We start from the raw sequence: 15,816 nt of genomic DNA, 5'->3' as shown, positions 1-15,816 counted from the left end.
ATAAAGCACACTGTCATCAGCATAAGTTGCTGCCACCACCATGCTTCACCGTAGGGATGGTGCCAGGTTTCTTCCAGACGTGACGCTTGGCATTCAGGCCAAATAATTAAATCTTGGTTTCATCAGACCAGAGAATCTTGTTTCTCATGGTCTAAGATTCCTTTAGGTGCTTTTTGGCAAACTCCAAGCAGGCTGTCATGTGCCTTTCCTGAGGAGTGGCTTCCATCTGGCCACTCTACCATAAAGGCCTGGTTGGTGGAGTGCTGCAGAGATAGTTGTCCTTCTGGAAGGTTCTCCCATCTCCACAGAGGAACTCTGGGGCTCTGTCAGAGTGACCATCGAGTCTCGGTGGTTCCAAAATTCTTCCATTTAAAAATGATGGAGGGCACTGTGTTCTTGGGGATCTTCAATGCTGCAGAAATGTGTTGGTACCCTTCCCCAGATCCGTGCCTCGACACAATCCTGTCTCCGAACTCTACAGACAATTACTTCGACCTCATGGCTTGGTTTTTGCTCTGACATGCATTGTCAACTGTGGGACATTATATAGACAGGTGTGTGCCTTTCCAAATCATATCCAATCAATTGAATTTATCACAGGGACTCGAATCAAGTTGAAGAAACATCTCAAAGATGATCAATAGAAACAGGATGCACCCGAGCTCAATTTCGAATCTCATACAAACAGTCTGAATAGTTATGTAAATAAGTTATCTGTTTTCTATTTTTAATACATTTAGAAAAAATCTTAACCTATTTTCGCTTTGTCATTATGGGGTATTTAAAAAAAAAAAAAAAAAAATCTATTTTAGAATAAGGCTGTAACGTAACAACATTTGGAAAAAGTCAAAGGGTCTGAATACTTTCATTTGAATTAAGTCATCTACTGAATTGAAATGGAATTGACCCCAACCCTGCAATTGGTGATTCAGTCCTTTTGAGAGCACTAAATGTAATGGAAGGTCTTGTTTGTTGAATAGTAGATGTAAGTCCCCTCAGCTAAGCTTCTTAACAGACTAGGTCTAAGTCATGGGCCAAGAACCATGCTTCGTCATGCTTACTGAACTTACCTAAGTTCATACTTTTTCAGAAAGCAAATGGTTCAACTCATCCCAGTGTTGATTTATTTAAATGTTAACGTTGTATTCATTATTCATGTTTTATTTGCACCTTTCCCCATAAATTAAGATCTAAACAAATGGCATGATAAGTGTAATTTGTATAGAACCTTTCCAAGTGCCTCAAGGTGGTCTTTGTCTTGTCCCAGATGCGGTTAAAGAAACATCGATGGCACAGCCGGATCCTGAAAACGCGCGACCCTCTCATCCTGTCCCTGGGCTGGCGTCGCTTCCAGACCATCCCCCTGTACCACATCGAGGACCACAACGGGCGCCACCGCCTGCTCAAGTACACACCGCAGCACATGCACTGTGGTGCCACCATCTGGGGTGAGAGCAGTAATATGGCTGTAGTTTTAGTATTTGTTAGTTATTTGATTCGGGTGGCACCTTTTTCCTCCATTGCAACTATTCATCAGAGGTCTGTATCACATAGCAGGATCGCTAAGTTTGATGCACATTCAGATATAGCTCTTGATTATCTGGTTCCTTAAGAAGCTAAATTGTAAAATATGTTGAGGGCGTTGATCTGGTTACACTATGCCTATATAACTACACATCTCTATGAAGTTGGACATTTTATGTTATTTCAGTAAACTGACATGCCCCCCTGGTCAGATTTACATGGATCCTCAATCAACTTACCTGTTAGAATATAGGTAAAATAATGAATAAATGTGAACTCTGTCCTTCTCTGCTGTGTTCCCAGGTCCCATCACACCTCAGGGTACTGGCTTCCTGGCTGTGCAGTCAGTCGCAGGAACTAAGGTAAGTACCACAGAGGCAGGCCACAAAGGAAATAATTACATGTAATCCTTTTACACTTGTGGGAATTGGGCTATATATATATATATAGGGCTATATTGAAATGTTTCTTACAGAAGAAATATAAGATGCATAACCATGGTAGAAATTGAAAGGGAACAGCTTGGAGATTATTTGGAATTTATTAGAGCAAAGGTGAGGACGTAACTGGGGTGGCAGTGGGGCGGCAGGTAGCCTAGTGGTTAGAGTGATGGACTTGTAACCAAAAGGTTGCAAGATCGAATCCCCGAGCTGACAAGGTGTCTGTCGTTCTGCCTCTGAACAAGGCAGTGAACCCACTGTTCCTAGGCCGTCATTGAAAATAAGAATTTGTTCTTAACTGACTTGCCTAGTTAAATAAAGGTAAAAAATAAAACTGTTACCTGACACAATACCGAATCCAAACATTACATTATTGATACTGTTAAGTTCTAAATAAACCGAGTAAAAAACTCACGGATGCTTAGTGAAACTCAAACCAAGTTTATTCATCCACTGGGTCATACAGCTGCATAAGACAAATAACATATTCACACAAGCACTGGTATTTAACCCTTTCTGCTATGCTGATAATCACTATCCAGAAGATTAGTGATTATATGTTCTTCCTCACTTCATCTAACCTGACCTTTGCCCAAATTCCTCACTCCTCTCCAACTCATGGTTATCATGTTGACTTGTACCAGACTGGCTCTTCTCCTCCCATAGGATCTCTGATGGCTAACAATAACATATCCTGACAATGTAAACGTTCTACATTCCCCTCTCTCCTTCTGATACGGTTAAGGATATTTAATATTTTCAAGGTTAGAAGTCAGAACCCATCAATACTATGTGCATTTTACATATACTGTACGTTTCGCAGCATTTGTTGATAATGAAATCTGAAAATACTCTGGATACATTCAGTAACATAATAAGTATCCCAGCTAGCTGCAGGGATAAGGGAATCTTGTTTCAGGTGGTGTTCAAGTGTAGAACATCTGTCAGTTGAATCCCATACAATGCTGTGAAGCAGAGAAGCGGTGTGTGCTTAGCCCCCTTCTGTACTCACTTTTCACCCACAACTGTGGCCATGCACGATTTCAACTCCATCAAGTTGTTGACGACACGATGGTGGTTGGCCTGATCACCAACGGCGACGAGACAGTCTACAGGGAGGTGGTCAGAGACCTGTCCTTATGGGACCAGGACAAGAACCTCTCCCTTAACATCAGCATGACCAAGGAGCTGATCGTGGACTTCAGGAAAGAGGGGAAGGTGCATATCCACATCGACGGGCCGCAGTAGAGCGGGTCAAGAGCTTCAAGTGCCCCGGTGTCCACATACCTGAGGACTTAACTTGATTCTCTCACACCAGCACAATTGTGGAGAATGCATGGCAGTGCCTCTTCTCCCTCAGGAGGCTGGAATTATTTGGCAAGGCCCCTCAGATTCTTAGGAACTTTTACAGCTGCTCCATAGAGAGCATTTGTATCACTGTCTGGTATGGCAACTGCACCGCCCTTGACCGGAAGACTCTACAGTGGGTGGTGCGGCAGGCCCAGCGCATCACTGGGAGGACATGCATGCCTGGCAGTGTCTGAGAAAGGCCTGAAAAATTGCCAAAGACTCCAATCACCCAAAACATGGACTGTTCTCACATACCGGCAGACAGTACCGGTGAATCAAGGCTCCGACCAACAGACTTCTTAAATAGCTTCTATATCTTGGCTATACGACTGTTAAATGGATAAACAACTACTGCCCCTCCCCCAAATGTTAATTGATTTATTGATTGCCATTACCTTTTATTATCTATTTTATCCTGCTACCAGTTACTATTACTCTTGTTTACATGTATATATTGCCACTAGTATAATACCATAAGTATTTATATATTCCTGCTTCCAGTCACTTTTCAGCCCTGTTTACATGTACAGTGCCTTCAGAGTATTCACACTCCTTTACCTTTTCCACATTTTGTTGTTACAACCTGATTTTAAAATTGATCAAATTTAGATTGTCATTGATCTACACACAATACCCCATAATGTCAAAGTGGAAATTGAGTCAAGTATTCAAACCATTTGTTATGGCAAGCCTAAATAAGTTCAGGAGTAAAAATGTGCTTAACACGTTGCATGGATTCATTTCTGTGTTCAATAATAATAGTTAACATGATTTTTGAATGAGTACCCAATCTCTGTACCCCACACATTATCTGTAAAGTACCTCAATCAAGTAGTGAATTTCAAGCACAAATTGAACCACAAAGAACAGACGTTTTTCAATGCCTCGCAAAGAAGGATGGCGATTGGTAGATGCATAAAAATAGCAGACGCTAAATATCCCTTTGAGCATGGTGAAGTTGTTAATTATAATTTGGATGGTGTATCAATACACCCAGTCACTACAATGATACAGGTTTCCTTCTTAACTCAGTTGCAGGAGAAGAAGGAAACTGCTCAGGGATTTCATCATGAGCCCAATGGTGATTTTGAAACAAGAGTTTAATGGTTGGGATATGAGAACTGGGGCTCGATCAACAACATTGTAGTTACTCCACATTACTAACCTAAATGACAGAGTGAAAATAAAGGAAGTATCAAAAATATTCCCAAACATGCATCCTGTTTGCAACTCGGCAATTAAGTAATACTGCAAAAATTGTGGCAAAGCAATTAACTTTTTGTCCTTAATACAATACAACATAGTACCACTCATCATATTTGCAAGCATGGTGGTGGCTGCATCATGCTATGTTGTATGCCTGTCATTGCTAAAGACTGGGGTATTTCCGGATAAAAATAATTACTGAATGGAGCTAAGCACAGGCAAAATCCTACAAGAGAACCTTGTTCAGTCTGTTTTCCACCAGCCACTGGGAGATGAATTCACCCAGAAAGACTCACAGCTGTAATCGCTGCCAAAGGTGCTTCTACGAAGTATTGACTCGGGTATGAATACTTATCTAAATAAGAGATGGAACTGTATTGCTTTTTCAATACATTCAATACATTTGCAGAATGTTGCAAATGTTTTCACTTTCATTATGGGGTATTGTGTGTAGATGGGTGAGGGGTGGAAATCTATTTAATCCATTATGAATTCAGGCTGTAACACAACAAAATGTGGAATAAGTCAAGGGGTATGAATACTTTCTGAAGGCACTGCATGTCTCATTCCGAGACACTGTGTGCTAATGCCTCAATTGGTCAACTCTGCTGTCTAAAGAAAAGAGTGGGCTTTAGGTTAATTCTGCTGCTATGATTGGATAGCATGCAGCTGTGCTGTAGGTTAATTCTGCTGCTACAATCGGGTCGCATGTTGCCGTGCTCCAAATCAATAATTACTTGGGTGCTGCCAGCCGCAAATCTCAGTTTTGGAAGATATTGACATTTTACCACTTAGACTTTTTAGTGAATTTTGCAACTTGTACGATTGTTTACGACTCATATTGATGCAATATCTTCAACCAGAGAAGTTGTTTTTTGAGTTCAGCTCCTCTTTAAAATGTTACCATATTATGTAAATACCCGGTAAATGGTGAACTGGATATTTGTATTCATTTGTCATTATTAGCGCAATATGTACACCTGTTATACCAAAGGTGTCTCATCTTCATTTGTCAGGAGTAACATACCATGCACCAGTACACAGTATGGGTTACTTCTAGTAGTATCTTTGTTTAAGTTTTCCACTCTCTCTCTTGCAGACCAGTTTCCGCATCGCAGCTACAGGAGTCGTCCTTGACCTGGACAAATCTGTGACCATAGTCAAAAAGCTCAAGCTGATTGGCTACCCATACAAGATCTACAAGAACACATCATTCATCAAGGTAGGATGCACCTCATAGCACTACTGACATACCATGATTCAGCTACAATATATTTACTTTTTGTGGTAGACATTTGGGGCATTTGTTAATCTGTTGTAGAACAGAAAAGAGAAATAATCTAACACAATCAAATCATATTTTATTTGTCACATACACATGGTTAGCAGATGTTAATGCGAGTGTATCGAAATGCTTGTGGAAATTATGGACCAACTGTGTGTACATAATGCTTTATGAATATATTAACATAAAATTAATGGTTCACAGCAAAGAGAAACCTATTTTTTTTTCTTGACATGTTAAAATTACTAGATTTTGTGTTTTTTTTTATTTTATTTTTAAATTTGGCACACAAACTAGAGGCCATGAGTAACTTGGTCAAAAATAATGGCACTATTTGGCCTATAGGGGGGCTGTTGTAATCACTCACTTGGAGTGATAGATTTGCCTCCATCTTGGACATTTTGGAAAAACGTATTCTCATGAACCATAAATCCAAATAACACCAAAGTATGTACAGTTGAAGTCGGAAGTTTACATACACCTTAGCCAAATACATTTAATCTCAGTTTTTCACAATTCCTGGCATTTAATCCTAGTAAAAATTCCCTGTTTTAGGTCAGTTAGGATCACCACTTTTATTTTAAGAATGTGAAATGTCAGAATAATAGTAGAGTGTGACTTATTTCAGCTTTTATTTATTTCATCACATTCCCAGTGGGTCAGAAGTTTACATACACTCAATTAGTATTTAGTAGCATTTTCTTTAAATTGTTTAACTTGGGTCACATGTTTTGGGTAGCCTTCCACAAGCTTCCCACAATAAGTTGGGTGAATTTTGGCCCATTCCTCCTGACAGAACTGGTGTAACTGAGTCAGGTTTGTAGGCCTCCTTGCTCGCACACACCTTTTCAGTTCTGCACACAACTTTTCTATGGGATTGAGGTCAGGGCTTTGTGAGGGCCACTCCAATACCTTGACTTTGTTGTCCTTAAGCCAATTTGCCAAAACTTTGGAAGTATGCTTAGGGTCATTGTCCATTTGGAAGACCCATTTGCGACCAAGCTTTAACTTCCTGACTGATGTCTTGAGATGTTGCTTCAATATATCCACATAATTTTCCTTCTCATGATGCCATTCATTTTGTGAAGTGCACAAGTCTCTCCTGCAGCAAAGCACCCCCACAACATGATGCTGCCACCCCCGTGCTTCATGGTTGGGATGGTGTTCTTTGGCTTGCAAGCCTCCCCCTTTTTCCTCCAAACATAACGATGGTCATTATTATCCAAAAAGTATGATCTTTGTCCCCATGTGCAGTTGAGAACCGTAGTCGGGCTTTTTTTATGGCGGTTTTGGAGCAGTGGCTTCGTCCTTGCTAAGCGGCCTTTCAAGTTATGTCGATATAGGACTCGTTTTACTGTGAATATAGAAACTTTTGTACCTGTTTCCTCCAGCATCTTCACAAGGTTCTTTGCTGCTGTTCTGGGTTTGATTTTCACTTTTCGCACAAAAGTACGTTTATCTCTAGGAGACAGGTCTCATTCCTGAGCGGTATGACGTCTGCGTGGTCTGATGGTGTTCATACTTGCATACTATTGTTTGTACAGATGAATGTGGTACCTTCAGCCATTTAGAAATTGCTCCCAAGGATGAACCAGACTTGTGGAGGTCTACAATTTTTTGGCTGATTTCTTTTGATTTTCCCATGATGTCAAGCAAAGAGGCACTGAGTTTGAAGGTAGGCCTGGAAATACATCCACAGGTACACCTCCAATTGCCACACATGATGGCAATTAGCCTATCAGAAGCTTCTAAAGCCATGATATCATTTTCTGGAATTTTCCAAGCTGTTTAAAGGCACAGTCAACTTAGTGTATGTAAACTTCTGACCCACTAGAATTGTGATACAGTGAATAATATGTGAAATAATCTGACTGTAAACAAATGTTGGAAATATTACTTGTCATGCAAGACTTGCCAAAACTGTAGTTTGTTAACAAGACATTTGTGGAGTGGTTGAAGAACGAGTTTAAATGACTCCAACCAAATGTCGTCTTTGGACCAATCGCAATAGTCCCTAAAGAATGAGAAAATAATGTCGATGCATTCAAAGATGGCCACACGATACCAGTAGATGCATGTTTGGACTAAAACCGACACATGCGCTGCTATGGGGCAAAACAGACTGGGTTGGATTAGATTGTCGACAACATGTGAACCTATCTTTCTTCTCCAATGTTTAGTCTCTCAAAAACATTGTTACAGTTGTTGGTTAGCTAGCTAGTAAATTTTAGCCATATTAGTATTGACTTTAAATAAGTCTAAACACCTCAAAACAAGACATGGTATCAAGAACTAGATAAAACTAGCTGAAATGAGTCACTTACGATTCCCCACATGGCATTTTCTTGTCATTGTTGGTAGCTATCTGACCACCCAGAATCACAACTCAAGACTTCTGCCCCATTGACGCGTGCACATAGTTTTTGTGACGTTGTCAGCTAACCCATCTATAGACTCAATGAATTAGCCTCTAATGAATTTGAGAATGATTAGTTGCTGCATTTAAAAGTAGTCCACGCTACACCACTAGATGGCCCTCATAGCCCTGGTGTGATAAGAACTGAACCGATGAACATGGGGCCATGAAATTTGGTATGTCAACCTTATGTATATGTCCTTAGAAGTTGTGTGAATATATAAAGTCAGATCAGCCCTACTACTCTGAGTATGAATGAGACTCAGGTCCACCCCCAAAAATTAAGAAAAACGTGAGCTTTACACCTCTGTTTTGTTCCCAGGGGATGTTCAACACCGTGCTGGAGGTGGCGAAATTTGAAGGGGGCTCCATCCGAACAGTCAGTGGGGTCAGAGGTCAAATTAAGAAGGCCTTGTCAACGCCGGCGGGAGCCTACAGAGCCACGTTCGAAGACAGGCTGCTGATGAGTGGTGAGCAACTGGCGCAGTCTAGAGCATTTCATAGTCCCAAAAACAACCTGTAGCCCCCTCACCCTACCCTCTATGCGCTTATGGAGATCTGAAGGCTTGGATAGGTGAAAGTAATATGGTGACAATTCCAGGAGTAGTAGGATTTATACAATTTGACAAATTAATGTATTGCCTGCAGCAGGTTGCTCCTACTGTTTTGGTTGCACATTTCATGGAAGCTTCTATGGATGTTACAGTAATTTACACGGAATACTGCCTTTATATTCTTATCTCGTACTTCTGGGTGTGTTTACATATTGCGTCCCTGTGCTCCTGCTACATGTTGTTCATTACTCTTGTGTGTAGATATTGAATTGTGTGTTTTGTAGATATTGGTTAGCTGTGCTCCTGGTATGTTATTTAGGGCTGTCCCCTACAACAACAAAAATACTGGTTGACCATAAGGCGTCTGTTCTTTCGACCAATCAATTGGTGAAAATGTTTGAAAATGTGTGTTTTTCCATATATAAGACCCTATGTGTTTTTAATCAAATCAACTATATATGCATTGAGCTTGTCTGATGCTTCAAGCTCATTGCTTGATTAAATAAGACTCATGACTCGAGGGAGCCAGAGATCAAGATAACCTGAAGAAAAAAGCCTTAACCTGGCCTGACCCCCCCCCCCCCCCCCCCAGCTCCAACTGGCTTTTGCAGATTCTGGCGTTACGCATCTGAAGTTGCTGGTAATGGGCTATTAGCAAATGTGTGGAATGCAAATTTATCTTACCATTTCTACTGATCGCGTGCCAGTTATTGTTTTCATATGTACATTTTCGTGCAACAGTTTAATTTTATTTATAATAATGTCTATCCAAATTAAAATGATTAACCTAAAAAGTAACTTCTACCATTGCCAACTATGTAAAAAATAGCCTATAAAGCCAACAAATAAAAACCTTGCAGCCTGCAGGTAGAAAATATCCTGATAAAAATAAATATTGGCTACGCGTGGCCTTTCTGCAACGAACTTGAAACATTGTATTAACTTAGGTCCGGCCTGAAGCGCCTTGCAATATTGTATAAAATATTCTGGGCCCAGAGGCCGTGTCTAGACTTGACAGTTCACTCAGCTTTAGTATTCTGATCATAGAGTTCTGCTCACGGAATTCCGTACGCATCATGCATCTACGCCTACATTTAAACGTGTCTACCTTGTCCGGATTCCCTATTCCACGCTATATTCAAATGCCAGTATGCATTCTACAAACGGTGAAATAGGCTAAATATGATAACACAACAACTGATGGCAGTAGATAACTACTGAGGCTAGCTGTAGCTAGCCAGCTAACCTCTGTAGCTAGCAAGCAACACCAAAGGGATTGCAAACGGGTTAGCGTAACTCTAGTCCCCCAAAAAAATATTCCAAATATTAGCTAGCTGGCTAGCATTTATGAGGCCAGCAAACACGTTACTCACACACATATTTACTCCAACGTTATAATAAAAAGGTGCCTCGGTCCCAGAACAGAAGTATTCTTGAGACTTGTGGGAGGAGTGTTGATGACTTCTCCTACTGCACACAATGCAGCCTGACTATCTTCTGAAGTGGGCAGCCAGATCTGAACACTATCAGACCACACTTTTGTGCATCTAGACCAGTCTTTTCATTGCAGTCTTTGTATTCTGATAGCAGAAGTCACATGTATGTGTCAAATGTAGACACAAGCAGAGTTTCCTGTGCCAGTGAGTTCGGCACAGGAATTGTCATATTCAGTGGATGTAAAAGCAGACTTTGTTTGAGGTGAAGAAAACAACATTACTTTGAGAAGCTCCACAGCTCATTAGTGGTGGTGCGTTAAGCCAATCAGAAATTCTATCAGATCCCGAAATGGGCACGTTTATATGTCAACATTTGCGATCAGGCCAGGTAGCCAATGCGTAAACCTTACTCAACATTGACAGGAATTCTCTAAACAAAAGACAGTAACTAAATTGACAAAACTCATAAATGTAATAAATCCAAACCTGTTTCTCACAAGTGTAGCATAGGTTGTGCGCTCTGCAAACAGTGTTTAATCATTGGATTAGTTCACTGAGAAACATATATTTGCTACTGTTCGACGGAAAAAAAATATTTGTCGACCAACCGCCTATCGGCCAAACAATCGACCAGTCAAATAATTGGGGTCAGCCATAATGTTATTAATTACTTGTGTGTGTAGACATTGTGTTCCTGCGCTCCTGGTACCCGGTGTCAGTCCCTCAGCTCTACAACCCCGTGACCTCCCTGCTGATGCCAGCGGGCCAGAAGGACAGTTGGTCGGGCATGAGGACAGTGGGCCAGCTCAAACACGACCTGGGGGTCCGCAACAAGCCCAACACAGACTCACTGTACAAGGTAAGGAATGTCCGCTCACTGTTCTGCTGCTAAACCTAACCGTATACCTAGCGAGCAGTTGCATATCAACAGTTTGTCCATCTGTAGATTATCTATAGGGGACTATCCAAATAAAGTGTGATCTGATCTTTTGATAAAGCTCAATTTATTAAATATGGAGGCAGTTAGACTATCAGCCGTTTATTGTTCACAAAAGAGGTGTGTTTATTAGTCATTTTAGGTATTTTGGGTGAATAATGTAACTTTAAGCATTTGATAAATAAAAATGGTGCATAGCTAAACATAACACCACACAGATTCATTTATGAGTGCATTTCCTACTTCCTGCCAATCTGAGAACCATCCAGCTGCGTACTGAAGGGGAATCTCGAAAGTCATGCATGTGTGTCTCAGATAGTGTTTTTGCATCTCAGATGGCATGTGTGCATTGCATTAACACACTGGACCAGAGCTATACTCTATCACTAGCTCCTGTCCAGGGCATTAGTGCGCTACACACATCATTTGAGCCGCTACATATCGTAGTGGCCGGCGTTGGGAAAGTGTTCAGGATTAATTTACTTTTGTAATACTTTTTGGATACATATCCTACTTGTATATTTTTGGTGAAAAATCACTACAACTAAGCAACCACTTTTGCTTGTGCTTTAGCTGTCACCTTGGTATATTGGCCTGACTACTTCCCTCGCTGTAAGGTTAAAGGATCTGTGGGAAGCTGTGCTCGGCAGGCGGGGGTGAAGGACACTGTCCTGGTGTTGTGAAACACCTGCTTGCCGTGCGTGCTCTCCCCACTGAGTCGACTGTATCACGCGCTGACATCCAGGTGGTTACCAATAAAGTTATTTCTCATAAAGGCTGCTATCCTACTTGGAATAAAAAAAGGTGGCGCAAAATATTTGGCAACGTTAGCGAACACCAGCAACACCGTGATACAGCTGCCCAGTGGGAAGCACCTCTGGTTGGCAGGCACCTCGATACAACACCGGTGCACTGGTCATTCGCACAGGCTTGTCGTCATGCTTCCCAACGCATGTCACCGTGACATCCATGGTGACCAATATTACAAGTTTTTCTTGCTCGCCCATCAGAATAAACATATCTCTAACTAGCGACCAGCATTTAATGTCTGTTGTCCGTATGTGAAACCAAAGGCAACTTTCCACATTGTGTGGACAGTAAAGTTGGTCTAAATCTGATTTCACCACGTTAACGCTCCATCTTCTCTGGCACCATTTGACATTTGTTCTCAGCTCCAATGTCTCACAGCGTCTGTAGTATGAAAAGGTATCTGCTGAAGCCAGACTATTGGCCTGGTTGGATTCTGAATCTCTGACCTAACCCTTGACCATTTCTCCCCTCTTGGCAGCCGGTGGTGCGAGCGCAGCGCCACTTCAACAAGCTGCACATCCCCAGGGAGCTGCAGAAGGCATTGCCCTTCAAGAGCAAGCCCAAACAGGACCAGCCCAAGGGCAAGATGCCCAAGGACCTCCAGAGGCCCGCTGTCATACGGGAGCCCCACGAGAGGAAGGTAAAGGTCTCCTTACGGAAACGATAAGGAAAAATCCCATTGGATTCTGTCAGAATTGCTCATTTTCTTTATCTCTGATGTACTAATATGCTGTGAAAGCATATATCACCACCTTATTTTATAAGAAATCAGGCTGGCCAAGGTGCAGACTTGTGTTCTAGCAGTGGTGTGCCGTGGGCCTGGGGCCTGGGCCTTCAGTGAGGTCCTACACAGTCCCACCCGAATGAATCCACCTCTTATTACCATTATTATGATGCCATGGCTCTAGAGACTATACATTTAGACAGAAACGCAGTATAACCAGGTGTTGCGTCACCTTGAAATTGACATTTTTATTCAGAGAATTGCAGGGGAAGAGTACAATACCTTTTCATTGTGCAGCTCCCGTTGCCCTGCGTGCTTATTCGTTGAGCTGTAGATCCACTCGGGTGTCCCCAAAAGTTTTCAAAAGCACCATTGCTTGTAAGTGCCCAGCCGTACTTTGGTGTTTCGTTGCTGCCTTGGTTAGACAACTCAAGTTTGCAAAGCCAGTGTGGCTCCAAACACCAAATCGATCACTTGCAAATAATAGGCATTCCCAGCAGTACAGTTTGCAGTGCTTCTCGGAGCCTGTGAGCCATTGATAGCGCTCGTAGTTGGAACTTTGAAAGTGGCGAACGAACCCCCCTCCCTTGTGACAGTCTTTGTAGCGTCGGGCGACCTCTCGTGACAATGTCTAACTTTTCTTGAAAAGTTTGTCTTGAGAATGGCGTTATAATTATATCCTCGACCAAATCGATATCTTCTCCTTCCGCCATTGTGGGTTGAAAAAACAGCTTATTAGTACGCGAATTAATTTGTTTATCAAATTCAGTTTCCTAGTTCTGAGGTTCTGCATAGACCTGCCCATATAGGACCTGCCTCTCAATATTGGAAATCCAATCAAAAGACGTGCAGGCACTACGCCTGCTAGCTGGCTCCTGTGTAACACTGGAGCCAGCCAGCAGGCATAATATAGCCAACTCTAAAGCTGATTGGTTGACACTAAATTTTCATTTCTATTCACTTTAAGCTACAAGCGCCCGTACTGTTGATTCTGAAGGCCTGAGGGCAGATTTTAGACCCCTGGCAACACATGATGGCCAAATATGATTGGATAAAAGATCTAACATAAAGACCAGCCCTCCAAATCTCAACCTGGGGCTGGAAGCAGTGCAACCAAGAGGAAAGCCATGAAATGAAGAGTATAACTCTTACTCTGGGGAATAATTTAATACATATTTGTGGGAAAATATATTTTAAAAAATATATATATTCTGATGATGTTTAGGCCAGCAGAGAAGGCCTTGCTGGTCCTGACGGCCCACCACTATCTCAGCAGTAACATATTTGATTCAACAAATGGTGGTCTAGATTTAAGACAAAGTTGATTATCTAAATCGGTGTAAAAGCTGGGCTGTAACAAAAAAAACTACACTGTCGCCCCCCCATAATATATGGTGGGCACACACATCAATAACTGTATATATGAATGGACAAAGCCATTGATGACGGGACGACATTCATTCCTATGTGAAGACTCCATTAGCACATTGAAGCCAAATTAAGTTGGTTAAGTGACGTTACAGGCTCAGTGCTGCCGCTTCAACTAATTATCCATAACTTCTGTGTGAGATTTTTTTTAAATTGTTTCAAGGACATACAACCAGTGTATTAAAGTAATTATTGGTAACATGATTGTCTTATTTTTTATACAGTAAGATGGACCACGAAGACTGTCATTTTTTTCATTCACTGTACTGCCTGCAGTACCGCGATCAGCCTTGAACATTTGTGGCTTCAATGACTGCCCCTGACACACACACACAAACACGAATGACACTGCATTTTAAATCTGAGCATGTGCCCTCTCTTGTCCACCAGGTGGCGGCGCTGCTCAATGCACTGAGCACGGTGCACAACTACAAGAGCAAGAAAGCGCACACGGCGCAACATGCTAAGCACAAGGGCTTCCTGCGGCAGCGGGACAAGGCGGAGGAGGACAAGCTCAAGAGGCAGAAGGAGGCAAAGAAGAAACTTTACCGTATGATGGGCCAGAAGGAGAAGAAGAGTCAGAGGTCCAGTCTGAAAGGGGCGCCGCAGGATGACTGATTTTAAATCAATATGACTTCTTAAAGACCAGTGTAATAACCAGTGTTTCGGCCTGCCAATGGAATGGAATAATCCTCTGTTTAAGCATAATCTGTTGGGCTGCAGTGGAGTAGGGTGAAATTGCCCCTAGATGCTGATCTTGGGTCAGTTTAGCATTTCGCTGTTAATGGTTAAAGGAATAGTTTGGGATTTTGGCAATGAAGCCCTTTGTCTACTTCCCTATAGTCAGAAACTCATTAATGGATAAGATTTGTATGTCTCTGCATCCAGTATGAAGGAAAGATTGGGGGAGGGGAAGCTTATCCTAGATCTGTACCTAGGGGAATCTTCACCCAGATGTTCTGCAGTACTGGGGTGGGAGACAGTGTAAATGCAAGGAATGGATGAACATCCTTCAGTTTCTGAAGCCTGGTTGTGTAATGTGGTTTTTCAACCCCAGTTATTGACACCTCATTAAGAGTGGTTCCATAGAGGAACTAGAAAGAATTGTATATTAGTCATATCTTGATCACTTGTCTTGCTTCAATCTTGCATGGTGTTTTAATAAAAACAAAATAACACAATTAGTATGCGAGTGCCTTAACTCTAAAAGAACATTAATGTAAGTGTAATTTTATAATAATTTTTATAATAATTGAGTAGAAGTTTTGTAATGGCTAGGTTGTTACACATGCACTGATAAGTGGAAGCACATGGTATTTCAGCAACTTTGAAGTTGTGTCTATTGTCAGAGAGAACTCATCATGGGCATTGCCATTGTGGACTTCCACCATTTTAAAGGAGTCAACTGAGTGGGATGCCTGAGTTGGGAGCAATCAGCCAATGAAGAAAAATGTACTACTTTTAAAATGGCGATAGCATGGGCAGCACCATTGTGGCTGTCAGACGCTAGAGCCCCACAGCGGAGGTGTCATAATACCCTAGTTGTCAAACAGGGTAATGGTAATCACTTTTCCACCATTCATTTTTCCCATAGGGAATTTTAGAAACCCTTAAAATAAGGGCTGTGTAGACTTACCTTGGTGGGACGTTTTGATAACCGTGGTAATCTCTCATGCAAGGAGACATCAATATATTCGGCTCTTTTT

At 41.7% G+C, this 15,816-nt stretch overlaps 1 protein-coding gene across 1 annotated transcript in view; it reads left to right on the top strand.

The window, feature by feature from the left end:
• Positions 1–15,291, top strand: part of LOC135520287 (ribosome biogenesis protein BMS1 homolog) — a 33,435-nt gene extending 18,144 nt beyond the window's left edge. The window contains 7 exon segments of the mRNA XM_064945714.1: positions 1,268–1,448; positions 1,828–1,886; positions 5,620–5,742; positions 8,544–8,691; positions 10,895–11,070; positions 12,437–12,598; positions 14,501–15,291. Of these exon segments, the coding sequence (XP_064801786.1) occupies positions 1,268–1,448; positions 1,828–1,886; positions 5,620–5,742; positions 8,544–8,691; positions 10,895–11,070; positions 12,437–12,598; positions 14,501–14,728 (1,077 nt within the window). The 3' untranslated portion in view covers positions 14,729–15,291.
• The last annotated feature ends 525 nt before the right edge of the window (positions 15,292–15,816 follow it).

Source organism: Oncorhynchus masou, chromosome 29 (assembly GCF_036934945.1).
Source record: "Oncorhynchus masou masou isolate Uvic2021 chromosome 29, UVic_Omas_1.1, whole genome shotgun sequence".
NCBI lineage: Eukaryota > Metazoa > Chordata > Actinopteri > Salmoniformes > Salmonidae > Oncorhynchus > Oncorhynchus masou.
The sequence above is the reverse complement of the archived record's forward strand: the minus strand, read 5'-3'. Positions and strand labels throughout refer to the sequence as shown.